Source organism: Schistocerca gregaria, chromosome 5 (genome assembly GCF_023897955.1).
Source record: "Schistocerca gregaria isolate iqSchGreg1 chromosome 5, iqSchGreg1.2, whole genome shotgun sequence".
NCBI lineage: Eukaryota > Metazoa > Arthropoda > Insecta > Orthoptera > Acrididae > Schistocerca > Schistocerca gregaria.
This window is the reverse complement of record NC_064924.1, coordinates 526,477,979-526,498,582: the sequence shown is the minus strand read 5'-3', so window position 1 is coordinate 526,498,582 and position 20,604 is coordinate 526,477,979. Positions and strand designations below refer to the sequence as shown.

General features: G+C 37.2%; 1 protein-coding gene across 2 annotated transcripts in view; it reads right to left on the bottom strand.

Annotated features, from left to right (window-relative positions):
- The window catches only part of LOC126272435 (N-alpha-acetyltransferase 35, NatC auxiliary subunit), a 137,386-nt gene that overhangs the window by 97,845 nt on the left and 18,937 nt on the right, over positions 1-20,604 (bottom strand). Inside the window, exons 1-2 of one of the 2 annotated variants that reach the window (XM_049975306.1) lie at positions 9,345-9,431; positions 2,713-2,786 (exon numbers count right to left, since the gene is read on the bottom strand). Coding sequence is in view for 1 of the 2 variants with exons in the window: in XM_049975305.1 (XP_049831262.1) it covers positions 9,345-9,442 (98 nt within the window). In the remaining variant the exon portion in view is untranslated. Of the gene's footprint in view, positions 1-2,712; positions 2,787-9,344; positions 9,443-20,604 lie in introns of those variants that run through there. The other variant, XM_049975305.1, reaches the window with a different exon arrangement.

Below are 20,604 nucleotides of genomic sequence, written 5' to 3'. Positions count from 1 at the left end.
TAGATGGATTGCTGTACAAAGTCGCTTGTAAAGGAAACTATTCCGGAGAGCTCAGAGGGCAAATCATGACGAAATTGTTATCTGGATATAGTATGGTAAAAAAGCAACAAACATCAAAATGGCTGAGGTATACTGGCAGCCAAGTTGTAAAGCAGATGTTTTTGAGTTTGTTTCACTATGTGATTATTGTAACAAATTGAACAATTTGGGGAAAACTAAGGCAGCATTACTAGAACTGACAGAGACTAGTGAACCATTCAAAAGAGTAGGATCTGATGTCAGGCCTTTGCCTAAAACCAAAGATGGAAATAAATACCATACTATTGACCATATTAGATCATTTCTCCAGATATGTTCTCATGATACCAATAGTTGATCAGAGTGCCAAGACCATAGCTAAAGTTCTTTGTAAAAGAGTTGATTCTAAAGTTTATATCACCATTATAAGCATAAACAATGAATAAGAATCAAATTTAATTATTGAACTACTTATAGAGACTTGTAAGCTAATGCGAATAACACAACTAAGAATTACACAACCTGAATGAAATGGATGCACTGAGCGAGGGGGAACTGAGCAGCCATAGCATACGGATCTCCGTGCCGGCGCGTTCACAGTAGCTCAGTCCGTCAGTTCACCTGATGATGGCGACATGTTTGATCGCCGAAATATTGTGCCCATTGGACACTATAGACCGGCAGTACACCCGTGGATATTTTGATTAGCAGATGTCTTGTTTGAACTACAACTGGACATGGTGGTTTCAACGAATAATCTAAGCTCGTATTTAAATAAAACCCAAGAGAGATTCAACAACAATTCAGTTCTTTTAAGAAGCAAATTGATTGAATTCATTCAGTCAAGAATAATGTCATAGCTTTGGAAATGGAATGTCTTGGTATAACAACTGGATTACCGCCAAAATGCAGGTGAAGTCCACATTTGCTAGTTATGAAAAAGATTGTTTCTTAAAGCTTCTGCCGCACAACACATTGATTAGGTGCAAACATGCCTGGTTTAATTTTTGAATAAGTGTCCTTTGTACTGTGTTTGCTAATTTAACCAGCCGAGATATAATGGACGTTAGAGACAAAATTTTAGCCCTTGAGCAACAGTCTAGTGTGAATTCAATTAACCTATCTAGTGAAATAATTGTGTTAATAAATACACATAAAACCATTACTAATCACACAGTTTTATTGAACAAATTGTAAAGCAATTTATTATACATTTCAACATAATTTGTGGCGAGATGAATGCAACATTCCATGAGTTATTTGAAGGATTAAATCTTGCAAGTGCTCACTTAATCTGAATACTCTGCTTTTGAGAATTACTGACAATCTATCAAATGCTAGAAATGATGCTCTTAATTTAAGAACAGCTCTAGAAACTAATTAAAATGCTTCCTCAAGTAGTGTACAATTGGATCCAGACCAATTCTTACAGACTGCATAAACTTCATACTCACCCTGTCATGTGGCAACAAGCAGGCCTTCATGTTATGTATCAGCTAGAAAATGATTTACTGATCAGCGAGGATCAAAGATTTATCTCTTAATGAGTGTGATCTGTATACATGGAAACCTAGTCATAAGTTAATTTGCCCAGAATCAGCAGTATTTTTAGATAGTTTATGAATAATTCTCCAAGATATGATTGTCCTAGGAATTTAATGTACCTGTATCAGCCATTTCTTACACAATTTTCTGAAGGTATAATTTACACTTTTAATTCGACTCTCAATTCACATTTACATGTACAACTTCTGGCACTCCAGATCAACCTTTTATACTCAAATTAAATGGTAGTGGATTGATTTTAAATGCCACTCACAGTGATTTATCATGTGATCTGTTTGATATGCCTTCCGTATTGTCAACTACTTTTCATGTAGCTGGAAAGCTTCCATTAATGACAATGGTACCAGTTTACTATAACAAATCATACATACCATTCTCTGTCAAATTTTCCCAAGGATAATGATTTAATTATCGATATCCAAGAAAATGTAATGATTACTAACAATGAGCTAAATTATTTCATTTGAACAGAAAACAAGATTAAGTCTTTTGAATCTCTAAGTAATGTTAACCCATACTTAACTATCATTTAATGGGTTATTCATTACGCCGCGAGAACTTGAAAATGCACATTCTGTAGACCAATTTAAAACAACAACCGAAACAAACACTGAAAGGGTACTGAGCCATCTGATCATAGATGCAACCACATTTAGGATCTTTCAACCATTAATATATTTCTTACTTTGTTGAAACTGTAACTACAAAACATTTAATCATATTCAGACAATTTTATAAAAATTTTGACCTATGTGATCTTTTTCATATGGTTTACATATTATTTCAGTTTTGTGAAACTTCTGACATCCTCAGATTTGTCAAATGTCTTCATGTTTTTAGTGACTTCACATCACAGAGATAACATTCCCAATACAGACATCAAGATTGACTCTTTGGTGCACAACGCTTTTAACACAGCTATGACTGAAAGCCTTTTAGCAGGATTTTCTAATTTTTCAATCAATCTACCACATAAAACTTTATTCCCTACAAACTTTTTTTCCATATCACATAAATCTTTTTTAAAAAAAAGCCGTGGCATTAAAATGACTTTAAAGACCAAAACTGAAAAATAGTAACCAGGACTGATAAATCTGAAAAATATGGACTTTTACTGATTTTACTGACCATTTTTTCATCCCTGGAAATGCTGTTTCAGTGGCAGAGACAATAAGAGATTGGCATGTCCATGTGCACCTCTCCTGTAACATGTGTAAATAGTGCAATAAGAACACATGCCTTTAATATTTACAAAGAATAGTTCTTCACCTGCATATTTCACTGCAGACAATAAATGTGTTTGCAAACGTCAATAATTACACGTTACACCTAGCATGCTTCCACCAGAACACCACATAAAATATGCCGATTTCTTGTAGTAGTAAATCCTGTACATAGTTTGGTGGTATCACTCCAAGCCACACACGAGACAACATCAGCATTTGTCTCTTTAATATGGCTTAATATGTGGTACGTAGGTAGCTGAAGTAGGTTGTGGCAGGCAAGTTTACATAGCTCAAGCACACCACGGAAACTGTTTTTTGCATTCAGAGTACCAAACAACCACATGTTAGGAACAGATATTAGCAAATCATAATGTAGGGATGACTTTCTCAATGGTCAATAGTCTTGTGTATGAGTAAGGTTCGGCTGCTTAATTTTTTAAGGGTGGATATTCTGTTGCATTAGCAGTTCAACCTGAAATCAGAAACAACACTATCTGTATGTTGCCACAAGGTACTTCTCAATTGGATTAACTCTGTGACACACAGCTCTTTGCTCATGGGATAAATACTATAGCAACAACCAATCAGAGAATGAGTTTGGTCATGAATTCTTTTTCTTTTTTTTAAGTGTTCTCAGAATTATCTTCAGTATCTTGCCATCATCACTCGAGTCTGTAATGTAACTGTGATGTGTTTTCACTGTGTACTTTATTTCTACATCTACATCTACTTACACAGTCCGCAAGCCACCACAAGGTGCATAGTGGAGAGTATCCTGTACTACTGCTAGTCAGTAATTTTCTGTTTCCCTCAAAATGGAGTGAGGGAAAAACAACTGTTTGCTTCCATACGATCCCTGATTTCTCTTATTATGTCTTTGCAATTGTTAAGTGAGATGTACATCAGTGGCAGTAGAATCGTTCTGCAGTTAGTAGCAAACACCAGTTCTCTAAACTTTCTTGAGAATGATTCACAATAAGAGCAAGTTCTTCCCTCCATTTAAGTTCATAAAGCATTTCTGTAACACTTATTTATCAACCAAATCTACCGGTAATAAAACTAGCAGCACATTCCGAATTCTTCCTTTTTTACCTTTAATACAACCTGCTGAGGATACTAAAGACTCAAAGAAATACCAAGGATGGGTCGCCTTGGACGTGTTGTGTATGCAGGCTCCTTTATAGATGACTAACACTTCCCTAGAATTCTCCCATTAAACACGACACTCACCTTCTCTACAACTGTCTTAACTTGATCATTCCACTTCATGTCACTTTGTAACATTATGCTCAGACACTTAATCGATGTGACTGTGTTAGGCAGCACACCACTAATACTTTATTAGAATATTACAGGATTTGTTTCCTACTGATCTGCGTTATACTACATTTTTACACATTTAGAGCAAGCCTTCCAGTTGACTTTTTGTCTTTGCAATGCATATTGGAGAGGGGAAAGGGAGAGAGAGGGTGGATAAAATTCTGTTAATGAAGTAGTCGATCAAAATCTCTGATATACTTTATGACACGAATTTACAACAGCATAACATGATACGAAAGATCACATAAAAGTAATCCTTTCATTCAGTTGTAACTAAATATTAGCATTTCCTTTCAGTTATTGTTGCATCCAATATGTACATATAACACATTACTTATTTTGGAAGACAGGAAGTAATTACAACAGAGGAGGGGGGTGGGGGTGCAGAATGGATCTCACCGATTTGACTCAAAGTGTGCGGGTGGAAGGAGGTAGGTGATCCTTCCAAGTTCCTACAATACCTAACCTGAATAGAATAGTTATTTATAATATTTATATGTACATATTTTAAAAAATCAATCTGTATGTGTTAAATTTATCTATTCAGTTTAGTTTCAATTACTTTAATTTAATTAATACATTTAAACAGGAATTGTTTCAAATGACATTTTTGATGCTTCGTGTTTTCAACAATTTTCTGATATAGTGAAATGGCATATATAGTTACGAACAGTGTCCTGTGACGTGTCTGTGGTGATCTTCCATTAAAATTTATTATTATTATTGGAAAATGAAAATGTACCATCAATTTTCTACCAGTGACGTGAATGGAGAACACATCAAAACTGCAACTTTTCTTAATGAAGATCAAGAAAAGGAAGGAAGGCTTCACTAATTTTCATGTCATTGCTAACTATCTTCATAAATAAAATTGTAAATGTATGTTTGTTCAAAATCATCTATCTCAAAAGCTTCTTCACCGCCTGCTTTGAAATTTTGACGTGACCTTGCATTCAGACAGGGTTATTTTTATATACCCACTGCAGCACCATAAAGCGTATAAATATATATATAATATATAAAGGGCTATGTTGTTACCAAAAACCTCATGTTTGATCAAAACCTTGAAACTCTGAAAGTTCGTAGCAGTTCCTTTTAAATTCTGACACAACATTGCATTCAAATATGTGTGTATATTTGAATTCAACATTCTGTGAAATTTCAAAGGAATCATTGAAGAACGTTCAGAGATTTTAAACAAATGATCATTTACATTTTTATTTATACAAAGGTAAATGTTTGTTCATTCAAAATCTTGAATCTATGGAAGTTCTTCACCAACTGCTTCAAAATTATGACACATTGTTGCGTTCTAATAAGCGCATGTTTTTGTATACCTGTTTCTTAATATACGTAACATATAAATAAATATGGGGCAATTTACAGTTACACACACACACACACACACACACACACACACGGGGAGGGGAGGGGAGGGACCAAGGCCAAGAGGGAATGGACAAAATGGTGGAACTAGGAATAACAAAATTGTATTCATCAACTCAATTCTCATATTTGTCAGGCAAATTACACTTTATTACTAGTGACATCGGGGTAATATATTTAAAATGTAAATATTCAATAAGACACTGAAAAATCTGTAAAGTGCTCCTGCATTGCTGCTACAACAACAACAAAACAACAACAATTATTGTCAAGAGAAGATTACATTACAATACATTCAACTGCACTGCATCAAACCAGTGCCCTTATTTTCACCCTAGTGATTTTACATGCTTGGTATGCATAAAAATTGATAGGGCAGGCCTGGAAAACCGTGGCTTACGAGACATCACCCTCTATTGAGCACTCCCTCTTCATCTCTAGTCACGTGGCATATTCACGGGCTTGCCGCAGCCTGTGGTTTGCTTGTTTAACTGCAACTGAGTGGGACAGCTTCTCTTTAACTGTTTCATCAATGTATAGGCTTTTACACCTTCACCTGCTTTCCAACTTCAAAGAGGCATAACTGTTTTGCTAGTCCTCTTGGACTTGGTGTTTTGTTCAGATTTTTTCTCCTTATTATTGTGATATTGGTCAGATTGTCATTTTGGTTATTACTGTGATTATTATTCTAGTTTTCATTTTGGTTGGTGCTATCGTTATTTTTCTAGAACAATAGAATGATTCTTAAGAATGTCGGGAAAAAAAGAAAGAATACTGAAAACGGTGTTTTCAATGAGTGGGAGATTAAGTACATTTTTGTACACAATTTTGATGGAATACCACAATGCCTGACACACAAAAAATGCTTAAAATAAAGCAAAGGTAGTAATTTGGATCAAACTTTTACTCCACGTGCATCGCACAGGTGTCACTCTTATGACGAACAATGTGCTTTAGCAGACGAGTTTGGGGGGGGGGGGGGGAGGGGAAGAAGAAGAAGAAGAAGAAGAAGAAGAAGTACAAGGGATGCCTGAATCACCAAGTATTATACACAAGTTTAACTGTGTCATATGTGGTATGCTTAAAATTAGAAAAAGCACAGAAATGCTTCAGTGATGGCGTACTAGTGAAATTATGTCCAACAGAAATGGCCAAAGTATTTGGTTGTGACAACGGCACTGAATATTTTAAAAAATGATACTTTGTCATGTAACACTGCCATAAGCCAAAATCTACATAGGGGATATAGCATAAAAAGGAAACTAAACATTTTATTGCGTTTTTTATTAATGAATGAATGTCATTTCAATAGTTGCTGCAAACTGAAACAAAAATACAAGAAAGCACATTTTTTCAAGGTTTAAATCCAATACTGATGAAGTCTGCAATCAGTTTCATAGCTGTGTTAAAGATTGTAAGTCTCTACAACCAGATACACTTTCTTTAATAAACTACTGGATGTCTGCCTCGGCAGTGTTGAAACTGATCTTCAAGAAGAAGTGTTCAGTTTACAAAATGATCCGTTCATGCTATCAAAAACAGAAAGAGATGCTGCAAGTATTGAAGTAATGCCACAAGACCACTAACCAAAACCTACAGACTAAGCTATTACAATAAATCTTTTTTTCGATTCAGCATACATTTGTGAATACATTTTCTTCAATGAAGTACATTGAATCTGCTCTGTGTTACGCAGTGACCACTGATTTGGTGGAACATAAACTTCGTTCCACTACAATCCACAATGAAACTGACATTGCAGAGCTCAAGCCTAAGTTAAAGAAAACTGACCTAAATATTAAAATATCTCATTAATGGAAGTACAAGCGTTTGAAATAAATAACCAAGTAAAAATGAAAGTTTTAGTAGTTTATGTCTCACAAAGTTTATATTTAGGGAGTAGGTAGAGCTCACGATCCACGATGACTGATACGTCAATTGGACTGCAATTGGACAATTGGTCAGTGTGGTTGTGTCAGGCCACGATGGCACTGTTCGAGTAGAGTTGGAGGATGAAGTACTTGCTGAAGGTGAAGGTCTTGTGAGCCATGTCTTGACAGGTCTATTCTAGGAACATTAAAGGGTCCTCTACCAGCTCCTACTCAAATAGTTTGAGCCAAATTGGTAAGACCCATCTTCCTGCACCCACTACTCGTTAGAAACAAAAAAGGAAAAATCTATCTGCTTCAAACTGTTTATTGGCTTCTATTAGGCAATTTATTGAATATAAACATTTCCAAAAAGTAAAAATTTTATTTAAAATGTTTTGGATTAAAATATATTATTCATGATTCAGATATCAGTTACTTGTTTGAAACAACATAACTAGTCTCATTGAAAATGTTCCGGCGTAACATCAAGCACCAGCACATTGGCCCAGAACATAACTGCAGACAAGGCTGCAAGATGACATCAGCCAACAGAACGCTGACTAGGACTGCACCATGACAGGAGTGGCATCTATAGGAAGAGAATATAAGTCTCGCTCCAGCTAGCCTCGACCACACTAGAAGAGTCACACTAGAAGACACACACTAGGAGAGCCGCACTTGAAGACAAATTGTCATCCTAACTCTTCAGTAGTGACTTATGTTTTGCTTGCATGGAAATTGTATGTATCAAAGGACATTGATTATTTGCATGTCACCATTTGCTTGCGACTCATCACTGTAAGAAGGCAAAGTCAAGTACAGCCCATTCAATTTATTGTAATAAACTCCATTAATTACATTTGCTTGAATATTGTCTAGATATCCGAGAAAACAGCTTCCTAGGCACTCTATATTAGACGAGTGTGTAGGATCCTACAGAAAACATGTTATTTAAAGAAAAAAAATCACAAAATAACAACTTGCATAGCATGTTTCCTTTACAGAACAATGTTTAAAGCCAGAATAAATGGTGGCCTTAATAGTGGTAAGGCTATTACACAGAACAGAAATGCACAACTGTTGGAGCCAAAGCTAAGCAGCACAACAGGTTAAAAGTCAACTGACAACATTACCTATTTCCATGCTTAATTGACTGTCATAAATTATGTTATACTGATAAGTGGTGCCACTGACAGCAATACACATGGTAAAGTTAGTGCAGTTTTGGTCACATAATCTACAGCCAGGTGCTGACAGGTATGAGGACTATCAAACCATTAATTAAACAAGTCATGGTTGCAAAAATAGTAACATGATTTTTTTTTTTTTTTTTTTTTTCTGAAGAATGAAACAATTGGTAGAAGCCAACCAAGGTGACATTATGTTTGAATTCTGGGGAAACACAGGAACACATGAAGCAGTACTTCAAATTATGAAGTTATCAAAGATGTAATACAATGAGTGGAAGGCTACCTATAGCTTGGGCAGAAGTTGCACATGTATACAAGACTCAAAGAACATGAAATGGAGGCAGTAATTGAAAATAGAGTGAGACAGAATTGCCACCTATACCCCTTGTTATTCAATCTGTATATAGAGGGCACACTGAAGGACACCGAGATTAAATTAGAAATGGAATTATAGTTTAGGGAGGGAGGGGGGGGGGGGGGGGGGACATTACGGAAAGGCACTGACATTGTAATCCTGCGAGAGACAGCAGGTGGCTTGAAAAATCAGCAGACCAGAGTGGATAGTATCCTCAAAAGTAGTTACAAAATGAATACCAACCAAAGTAAAACAAGTGTAATGGAGTGAGGTCAAAGTAAATGCTGAGGGGTTCAAGTTATGATAGTAGACAGAAAAAGTAGGGACAAGTTTTATCATTTTGGCAGTAAAATAACTGATAATGGCAGAAGTAAACAGAACTTGCAACACTGACAGAGTCAGTTGCCCTTACCTTTAACAGCTTTGAAGAATTCTTCAGTAACGTCTACCCAGTTGTAGTGAATAAATGGCAAAGGATGGCTAGGAATCGGTTCTGTGCCAACTCCAAAGCTGTAACATAAAATTAAGTAACATAAGATTTAAAAAGATTTTATAGGATGGAAATACATTATTGCAAGTCACCTGGTACTCTGATGCCACAATACTTAGTCAAAGTGTTGGGAATGGTTAAATTAAATTCTAAAGGGTCATTTTACTCCATCTGTACCAATTTCCATGAGCCATGTGAGTAAATGTACCTGCTTATGTGCTGCCACTTTGATATAGCTGGTTCAAATTACTGTGGTAAGCAAATTTTCCTTACCAGTATTTGATTGGCAAGAGGAAGAGAGACTGTGGCTTAATATTCCTAATGAGCAATACCAATGTTTTGCATAAACTCAAAACACTCCACAATCTTATGTGGAGTGAGGCAACTAAAACTGTTGACGAAGTTCCATTCATTAGAAAAGGATGATAAGCTTGGCCAAAGCTGGCTGTTCTAATGCTGTCAGAGGTTGGGATCATCCCACTGGATTCTCTTGCATCATTTGGAAGTTAATATTGATGGAGTCTTAGTGTTATGTATGATGGCGTGCAATTAAATACGAGTATGATTCTGGTAGGGGGCAAAATATAAAAACTTGTGTGTTTGGGAGGGACAAATAAGTCCGATTTCTCCACTACACCTTCATAAAAGAATATGTCAGCTGATTTTGCCTAGCAAGGACTTTGTTAATAATGTCGTGTATGTGCACACAGCACTTTCCCCTTACAGTCTCATTGAGCCTCCGACAGCTGACATCTCATGATGGAATCTAGTGCAATACAGCCTCCTAGCATAAGATGTCATTTGAATTCCCACTCATAAAACCAAATATGAGGTATAGTGCCTCAATGCAAACAGAAACAGCAGATTATCACACCAACACCTGCATATGCAAATGCAATGTAAAGCTGCATCTGTAAAAGTATATTCACAGTTAAAATTACACTGATGCAGACAACAAAACAGATCCATCAGTCACTGAACACATACAGTTTCCCAGTTATAGCTCTAGCATTCCCTCGATCATAACAGGAGGAGGAGGCTGTATGCATGGTAAAAAAAGAAAAAGAAAAAACACTAGAGCAAAAGCTACATGATTAAAAAAACTTCAACAGCCTTTGCTATAAATGATGTAGGTATGGAGATAGAGGCACTATGCAACAAAACAATCTATTTTTCCTAGTCCTGCCTGAGCTCTGCCAGAACCACTTCTTCCACAAAGGGAAAAAGTGGTTAAGGAAGACAGCACTTTGTACTTCAGTGGAATATGAATAGTTAGATGGTTTGTATAGGAGAGAGACAATTCAAGTCCTATGACTCCCCTTTGTTAAGGTATATAAGCTTTATAGGAAAGGTCAGTAGTGAAAGGTCGGAGACTGGAGTTGCTATGTTTGTGAATGACTTTAATGACTTCTAATCTATCATCTTAAATATTTGACAACAAGTTATAGCTGTATCGGTTTTGTGTTCCAGCTGTAACAATAGCTCCTAATGAATACATTAAGTGTTCTCAAAGAAATTAATGCACACAATGTGCTTTGGGTTTCCTCTAATATCTGCCCCTAGAGCCAAATTTTAGAGCACCAGCTTCTATTAAACTTCTTGTATCTCCTCAATATGGATAATACTGCACAATTCAGGGACAAACTGGGATCCATCTCTGGCAAATATGTTCACCTGCCCATGGGAAGTGGCAAGTAATTTTCATTACAGTGACTACCTCCATATCTCAATCCACTTAGCAGCGAGTGAGTGAGTGAGTGGCTCGGTTAGTCCCATGTTCTGTGGATCATTTGCACAATTAATCTTAATGATGTGGAATGAGTAATTTTACATTCACATTACACATTAAAATACGTAATTTTCTTTTTTTAGTTAATAATTCCTACACATTACAAAATTAGAAATTGTTCTACATTATAGATGGAGTTGTCAGGATGAACTCTTGTCAGTTTCTTTTCAAATTAAACTTTGGTATCTGTCAGTCATTTTACATCACTGGGTAAACAATCAACAATTTTGGTGGCAGCACTGTGTGCATCTCTTTTTGTGCTGAAGGCAACCTTAATGTCGAGTAATGAATCTCATTTTTTCTTCTAGTGTTGTAATTATGTACATCATTGTTTCTTTTGAACTACAGTGGAGTGGATTACTTACAACAAACTTCATGAGGGAATAAATATACTGTGAACCGGTAGTCAGAATATTTACTTCTTAGAAAGATGTCTACCTGATGATTGTGGGTGAGCACCACATGTTTTTGATCAATGCTCACTTTCCTTCTTAAAGTTGAGTTACACCAGAACATTATTCCATATGACATTATTACATGAAATGTAAATAAAATGTAAATTAAGTCAAGTTACTGATTTGTCTAGCCTCAAGATTTGCAACGATTTGAAGTGCAAATGTGGCTGAACCAGGTTGTTTTAGGAGTTTGAAAATGTGTTTTTTCCTGTTCAAATTCTCGTCGATGTGAACACCTAAAATTTTTGACACTTCCACCTTAGCTACTATTTCCTCACCATGTGTTACGCTTATCATTGATGTAGTACCTCTAAATATGCAGAAATGAATAAGTTGTCTTTTTGATACCGTTCACAGAAAATGGCTCAATAATACTTTTAAGGGCATTATTTATTATTTCTTGTCTTGCTAGGATTGATAACAATACTAAGGTCATCCACAAAAAGAACAAATTCTGATTGTATGTTAGATGGAAGGTCGTTTACATACAGGGTGATTCACGAAGAAATACAAATATTTTAATTATTCTGCAAGTGAAACTAAAGAAAAAAGTTCATATAAACATAGGTCCACAAATGTTTAGTTACAGAGTTAAAGCTAATGAAAAATTTTGCCTAAAATTTAGCAACTTCGCTAATATGAAGCCACCGAGAAACTGTATGAGGTTAAAGTAAAGCATGATTTCTATTCTTTTTTTTGTTATTGATATGGCGAATCTAACAAAAGATGTCCCGGACATGCATCTGCAGTAGTTTTCCAGAACATCCAGAGAAGCAGAGAAGTAATTTCATAAAATTTTTAATTTATTAACTACTTGGCCCAATTTGTTTTTTTAAATTCCAGACAATTGCACAATGTTTTCAACGGAAGTTTTAGAGATTTTAATTTTGGAAAAATGATGGAATAACATCAACTGAAACTGTATGAATGTGTCAGATAATCTGCTTTTATTAATACCATAGTACACCTGAATTCATGTTAAATAAGAAAAAACAAAGCTCTGTGTTAAGGAAGTTGTACAGTGTACATACAATTTTACAATACAATCACAATAAATGTTCAAAAATGTCTGCACCGAGTTCAATGCATATAGCTGCATGTCCATGAACAGATTTTGTTGCTCGTTTCAGTTTCACAGGGTTGTTCTTAATTTTGTCTTTGCTTCTCTGGATGGTCTCGAAAACTACTGCAGATACACATCTGGGACACATTTTATTAGATTCACCAGATTATCAACAACAAAATTAATGGAAATCATGCTTTACTTCAAACTCGTGCAGTTTTGCGATGGCTTCATATTAGCGAACTTGCTATATTTCAGGCAAAAATCTTTTACTAGCGGTAATTAAACATTTGCAGACCTACATGTATATGAACTTTTTTCTTTAGTTTTACTTGTAGAATAACATATTAAAATATTTGCATATCTTCGTGAATCACTCTGTACATGAGAAACATAGTGCACCTAAAACAGGGCCTTGTAGAACCCCTTAACTGATTTCTCCCCAGGTGAAAAATCTCCCCTGCTTAAATGACTGAATTGTTAGATATTACACTATCCATTGGTTTGTTACAATATCAATTTCATACATTCTCAGTTTATCCAGGAGAATATTGTGATTAACATAGTCAAATGAGTTGTATACACAATGTTATTAAAAGTATCCGGACACCTGGATGAAAATGACTTACAGGTTCGTGGCACCCCTCCATCGGTAAAACTGAAATTCAATATGGCGCCGGCCCACCCTTAGCCTTGATGACAGCTTCCACTCTCGCAGGCACACATTCAATCAAGTGCTGGAAGGTTTATTGCGGAATGGCAGCCCATTCTCCATGGAGTGCTGCACTGGGGAGAGGTATCGATGTCAGTTGATGAGGCCTGGCACGAAGTTGGCATTCCAAAACATCCCAAAGGTGTTCTATAGGATTTAGGTCAGGACTCTGTGCAGGCTAGTTCATTACAGGGATGTTATTGTTGTGTAACCACAATCACTATCCCCGAATTTCTCTTCAACAATGGGAAGCAAGAAGATGCTTTAACATCAATGTAGGCTTGTGCTGCTACCGTGCCACACAAAACAACGAGGGGTGAAAGCCCCATCCATGAAAAATGGGACCACACCACAGACCACACCACAACACCACAGCCTCCAAATGTTACTGTTGGCACTACAAATGCTAGCACATGACGTTCAACGGGCATTCGCCATACCCATACCCTATCATCAGCTCAATGTTTTTCCACTGTTCAATCATTGAATGGTTATGCTTCTTATACCAAGCGAGGCATCGTTTGGCATTCACTGGTATGATGTGTGGCTTATGAGCAGCCACTCGACCATGGAATCAAAGTTTTCTCACCTTCCGCCTAACTGTCATAGTAATTGCAGTGCATCCTGATGCAGTTTGGAATTCCTGTGTGATGGTCTGGATAGATGTCTACCTATTACACATTATGACCCTCTTCTACTGTTGGCAGTCTCTGTCAGTCAACAGACAAGGTCGGCCTGTACACTTTTGTGCTTTACGTGTCCCTTCACATTTCCGCTTCACTATTACATCGGAAACTGTGGACCTAGGGATGTTTAGGAGTGTGGAAATCCTGCATACAGATGCACGACACAAGTGACACCCAATTGCTGATCACGTTCGAAGTCTGTGAGTTCCCGGACTGCCCCATTCTGCTCTCTCATGATGTCAAATGACTACTGATGTCGCCGATATGGAGTAACTGGCAGTAGGTAGCAGCACAATGCACCTAATATGAACAACGCATGTTTTTGGGGGTGTCCAAATACTTTTGATTACATAGTGTAGGTCACAGAAAATACCAATGGGTGGTATTTTATTATTCAGTTCTTGTAAAATTTAGTGAGGGAATGTATAAATGGCATTCTCAGCCGAACAACTCTTCTGAAATCCTAACTATGATTTACTGAGAATATAAATGTTGCTTAGGTGGGATGTTTTTCTGGAATAGATGAACCCAGAAATTTTGGAAAATGGTGTCCGTAGTCAAACGGACCAGTAGTTTTAAAACCTCTTCTTTCACCTTTCTTACAGCAAGTTTTGACACTGGCATATTTCAATCTCTCTGGAAAAATACCTGTAATAAAGCTGTGAGGATGGCGCATGAGTCTTGCTTGGGTAGCTCAGATGGTAGAGCACTTGCCCATGAAAGTCAAAAGTCCTGAGTTCGAGTCTCAGTCCAACACACAGTTTTAATCTACCAGAAAGTTTCAGTCTTCAGTCTTAAGCTTGTTGTCAGAGTATTGATTTCTCACACAAGGTGTATGTTCATTGATTTTTTAATAACTTTTCTCAGCAACTTAGATTCCATAGTGTGCAACCAGGACAGGATCTAAAAAAGAGACAGAGACTGGTACAGAGTTAGAGAGAGAGAGAGAGAGAGAGAGAGAGAGAGAGAGAGAGAGAGAGAGAGAGAGATGGAACAGTAACTGGCATGTGTGTGGAGGAACAGGAAGGCAGCACTGCAAAGATTCAGTAGCAGTTCATCTGTAAGGGATATAACAGCACTTCAGATAGCTGGAGATAAATCCAAGCAGATGTTCAAAGGAGCAAAAGCATGTCATGTAATAAGTTCCTGTACCTATAAACCATTCCACTTCCTCAAACAAAGTATTGATATCAATAGACAATTTCTAGGAGAGGATGAATACATCAGCTCACTGTGTTATGAAGCTGCAAGAAGGAAGACACCAAATTTAATATCAAACAAAACAGATGTGGCAATTGGAAGCAGCTCTTTCATTGGCTTATGATACCTCACTTGGGACAGCCAAGATTTGGATTGGTGTGTGTGTGTGTGTGTGTGTGTGTGTGTGTGTGTGTGTGTGTGTGTTTTAAATCAATCTTTTGACCAGTTTGATGTAGCTTATCATGGTTTCATCTTCTGGGGCAAAATCTTCATCTCAGAGTAGCATGCAAAACACCTCAGTTTGCTAACAAAAAGAAATATTTCACTGTTTTTAAAAGCATGAAGGGACTAAATAAACTGAGTATAATTACTTTTTATGTTATTAAGTTAACCAGTTCCAAGACTATAAAAATACAAGAGAACGGTGAATTAGGTGTACTTCAATGAGTTAGTATGTTTGTTAGTACCTGACTTGTCCTATCTTCATTAAATGTGTGTACCATCATATGTCTGCGTATCTGATGCTTCCCTAACCTTAAGCTGACAAATCTTACACCACTGCAAAATGGTCCTTGGGTGAAGAAATTACTAATACTAATAGAAAATGGACTGACTGCTACAATTCCAACACTCCACAGGAAATCATCTTAATATTCTTCCTGCAACCAGAAGAATATATTACATTCCCTAGAAGCATGGCTTCAAATGAATCATTAACTATAATACTGTATGGATTCTGTAGTTTATTAAGGTAGTTAGCTCCATTTACAAAAAAGCCACCTTGTGCGACACTTATCTGATATAAAAAACACATTATTTAAGATGGTGAGCTGCAGATAGGCACAACAAAAAGACTGTCACAAAATAATCTTTTGGCCAACAAGGCCTTTGTCAAATAAATAAATAAACACACACACACACACACACACGCACGCACACACACGTTCATGCCCGTGCAAATGCAACTCACCCACCCATGACCACAGTCTGGTAGCTGAACCCACAATACGAGCAGCAGCAGCAATAGCGGCGGCGGCAGCGAATGATGAAAGAGGCAACAGGGTGGTGGTAAGGAGAAGGCTGGGGCAGGAAGAGGGAGGGGAAGCAGGGTAGGGGTACGGGACAGTAAAGTGCTGCTGAGGAGCTTGCACGGACAAGGTGGAAAGAGGGTAGGGCAGCTAGATGCAGCCATGAGATCAGACAGAGGCCTTCGTCATCACCCAGCCTAACCGAGGCCTCGGGCTATGCTTCTACACACACTGTCATAACCACCTAATTCGAGAAATTAATATGAATGCAAAAGAAATAGTGTCAGTGCTCTGATTTTTTTCTATGTGCACACATAAATCATTAAGTTATGGGATGATGCTAACATTCGATATTGGAATATTAATTTGATTTGCTCTCTTCTTTTAGAGCCACAGTTTCTTGTTCCAGAGATCTACAGTACTTACATAGCCTGTGAACTGACTCATTCATGTAGCAGAAAATGTGCAATTGTCTATGAAGCACACAATTACTCATAATACACTCTTAGTGTCATTCTCCTCCACCACTAAAATAAATTTCACTCTTTTCCAGTGTAATTTTTAGACGATTGCTTAGGTACATCAAAAACTTCAGTTTCCTTTTTGAGAAAGTATGTACTACAAATGGTACGCATGTGTCGATATGTATTTGTTTTTCACTATAATAATCTCCTGAATGTGGTCAAGTAGCTTGTGCAGTTTGTACTGAGTTGGTCAATACATTTCTTTCGATCTTATGCTTAACTTTCTCCTTCTTTCCTAATACGCATTGCTCTGGAGTTTTCATACCTGAAGCACAAATCTTTTTTATGTCAGAATTACTGATACAATAGTGATGTGGCTTAATCATTCAGATTCAGATTCTTTATTGCCATTGACCACATACAGTAGAATAGGCTTTTACAATAATAGTAAGGTACAAATATTGATCACATTACATGTAAAAATTAAATATCTTATATACCACTACAATCTGGTAGATATGGTGTCTATTCGACTTCCCTTCTGTGCTCACATTTATTTAATATGGAGCAGTAGAGCTAGCTCATCATGATCATCGTCTTTCCTTGTATTGATCTCAATACACATCAAAAATTCATTTCAGCTAATTCATACACATTCATTAGTTAGCTGCCTGAGATGAAACGCAAGTGACACCTCCCTCTTGGTGAACATGTTGCCTATGTTTAAAGTATGGAATTAGAACAAACTTTACAGTGGTGGACAAGATGATTTATGGTAGTGGATTCTGTAATCTAGCAGTTGCCAAACATTGAATAGCTTAGACTGTTATTCCATTTATTCTTGCATTCCTTGTCTCACTGAAGAAAGAAAAGCATAGCACACAGCCCATCCTATACACAATGCAAAAACTTTTGACCTAACTTCACTCAAGCCAATATAACAGCTTCTATTAATCTTGTACATGACAAAAAGAAGTCACTTAAATGGACATAGGAAATCACTGAGGTGGTTCATCCTACATTTGCCTGAATAAGGAGGTTTATACACCAGCTTCTCTATATTTATGGAAGGAAAGTCTGATATGATATACATGTATCTATGTAACAAGAAGGTAATCACTTACTCACCAATCTCCAAGCAATGGAGAGATACCTCTGTGACTGCCACTGGGCCTGATCCAGACTTTAGTCTAAATTGCACTGTCTGTTTGGGGAGAGAAAATGTTCCTAACATACAAATACAAAATTTCCAGGAAAACGCAACCTCAACCAAATATTACAACTAGGAAGGTAAGTAGGCGGTGAAGCACTTTTGGTGAAAGACATTGGGCTTCACATAGTCAATGTGACTATCCCACTACTCAAGCTATTTTGAAATCCATGAAAACCAAAATTTGACCAACTGGTTGGTGATTTTGGGTCCCTCCCTCCTTGCTATTATTTACTTAAAAATTACTTTTTCTGGGTGAATTTTCTGAAAGTACTTTTGCTCTGTTTATTTGTATCCATTTTTAGCCTATAAATAGTGCAAATATTAATCTTTATCAATAATCAGGCAAAGTAATATGTAGGAATGTAGAATCTGAAATCAGTGTTAATATAAAACACCTATCTGTGTAGGCAGAACATGTTTGAGTATCAAGGTGGTTTCAAATCCTACAGTATTTTCAGGCAGAATACACACACAACTCATGATTATGGGACTTTTTCTTAATTCATTTCTTGATTTTTTTCCTTATTCCTAAATGCTGTCTCCAATGTTGTCGTGTACTGGACAGCTATGTACCCATTAGAATAGTTCATGACAGGAGGCACTGTCAAGGGTCATGCTGTAAAGAAACTTCTAAGGAAACAGAGATTACTGCATAACAAGGGGCCAACAGGAATGTTTGAAACGAGTCGTTGACCTTGGCCAGTGACGTAATGTTAATGGCTGCATGCCATCCTTGGTATATATTCCCAGTTTTGTTATTCATTGGTGAAGAAAATGAATTTGAAAGGGGGAAAAAAAGGCGAAAAAAATGTGGTGAGAAACTGATCTGTAGCTTAGCCTGAGGTGTACTTTAGGATCGAAGGTAAAAGTTTGGCTGTGTGTTGGCAAAGTTATAGTAAAGAAACCTGTTTGCGGTGAAAGGCTGATCTGTACCTCAGCCAGGTTTTTAAAAAAAATCTCCAATTACATCACGTTATAGTCATCAATAGTCTTTGCAGCATTTGTTGCATGTTTCCTGTGTGTCTGGTCAAAACCAACGACTCGTACTGAAAATTGCTCAACATCCCATAATAGGTACAAAACAAAGACTAGGGCTACAGGTAAAGATACGTTGAATGAAACATGCCTAGCTGTCAAGATAGCAAAGTGTGAAAACTTCAATGACTACCACAGCAGATGATCATCAAAAGATCTTTCACGAAACCCACAGAAATTCCAGTTATATGTAAAGTTTGTTAGTGGTACTGAAGTTAGGAAACAGAAACTGAGAGAAGCAAAGCCAAAGCAGAAATGCTTAACTCTGTTTTCAAAAGTTCCATTCCAAAGGAAAACCCTGGAGTGTTTCCCCAATTTAATTCTCGTATCACTGAAAAGACACGAAATAGATGCCAGTCTCAGTGGCATTGAGAAATAGCTAAAATCATTCAAACTGAACAAAGCCCCTAGCTAGATGGAATTACTGACGGACTCTATACCAATTTGTGGCCGAGTTTGCCCCTCTACTAAATAATCTATCACAGGTCCCTCAAACAAAAAATGCTGCTCAATAGTTGAAAAAGCACAGATCACACTCATCTAGAAGAAGGGTAGCAGAAGTGACTCAATTCTTGACATCCATTTGTGTAGATCTTAAAACACAAATAGAGATCAATCTTAGACCATATACTGATATCAATCATAATGAGGACTTCAAACAGAATTACCTGCTCCATGTCAACGAAGAAAGTATTTTAAAAACATCGATCATGTGAAACTCAACTCGCATTTTTCTTACATGACATTCTGAAAGCCAAGCATTTTACTCAGTAACACACCTACACCTATTCTCAAAAGTATGAATGTGTATGGTATCAAGTGAAATTTGTGACTGGATTGAGGATTGTTTGGTAGGGAACACTCAGCAAATTATCTTGCATGGAGACTCATTGGCAAATGTAGGTGTAACTTTGGGTGCTGGTTGGTTGATTATAGGGACCAAACTACTAGTGCATCAGCCATTATGTCCTCGAACACAAAGGTGTACATTACATGACTTTACATGATAGATGGCCTACCACACAAAAATGAGGGAAAGAAAACCCCAAGGTCTATCAAAGGTTAACGAAGGCTAGATACGGAACAACAAGGAAGAAAGTAGGGATATAGAAAGAAAGGCAGGTGACATGCCCTATTTAGGGAGCAGCCGGAAGCCCTGGAAAACAGAATACAATGAGAAGACATACATCCCCCATCCCCTGCCACCTACCAGAGGTACCCCACTCAGAAACTGCCTAGGGGAAACATGGACAGGGCAAGAGAAGCACAGTCAGACATAAGATGAACAAGTCAAACAGATCATGCAAACAGCTGGGAGGAAGAGTAAAAGAGCAGGAAGGATGAGGGTCAGGGTGGACCACCAAGCCCAGACAGCTACAGCCCTGTCTGGGCATAGGAAGCAACAGAGCATTCTGCCAACCCCTCAATGGGCTTATATTGTTAAGTTCCCCCCTCCCTTCCTCTTGAAGAGAGTGGTAAAAACCGCCTTCACAAATAAAACATAAAACTAAGTCAGCCGCTTAGACATCGTCTCCTA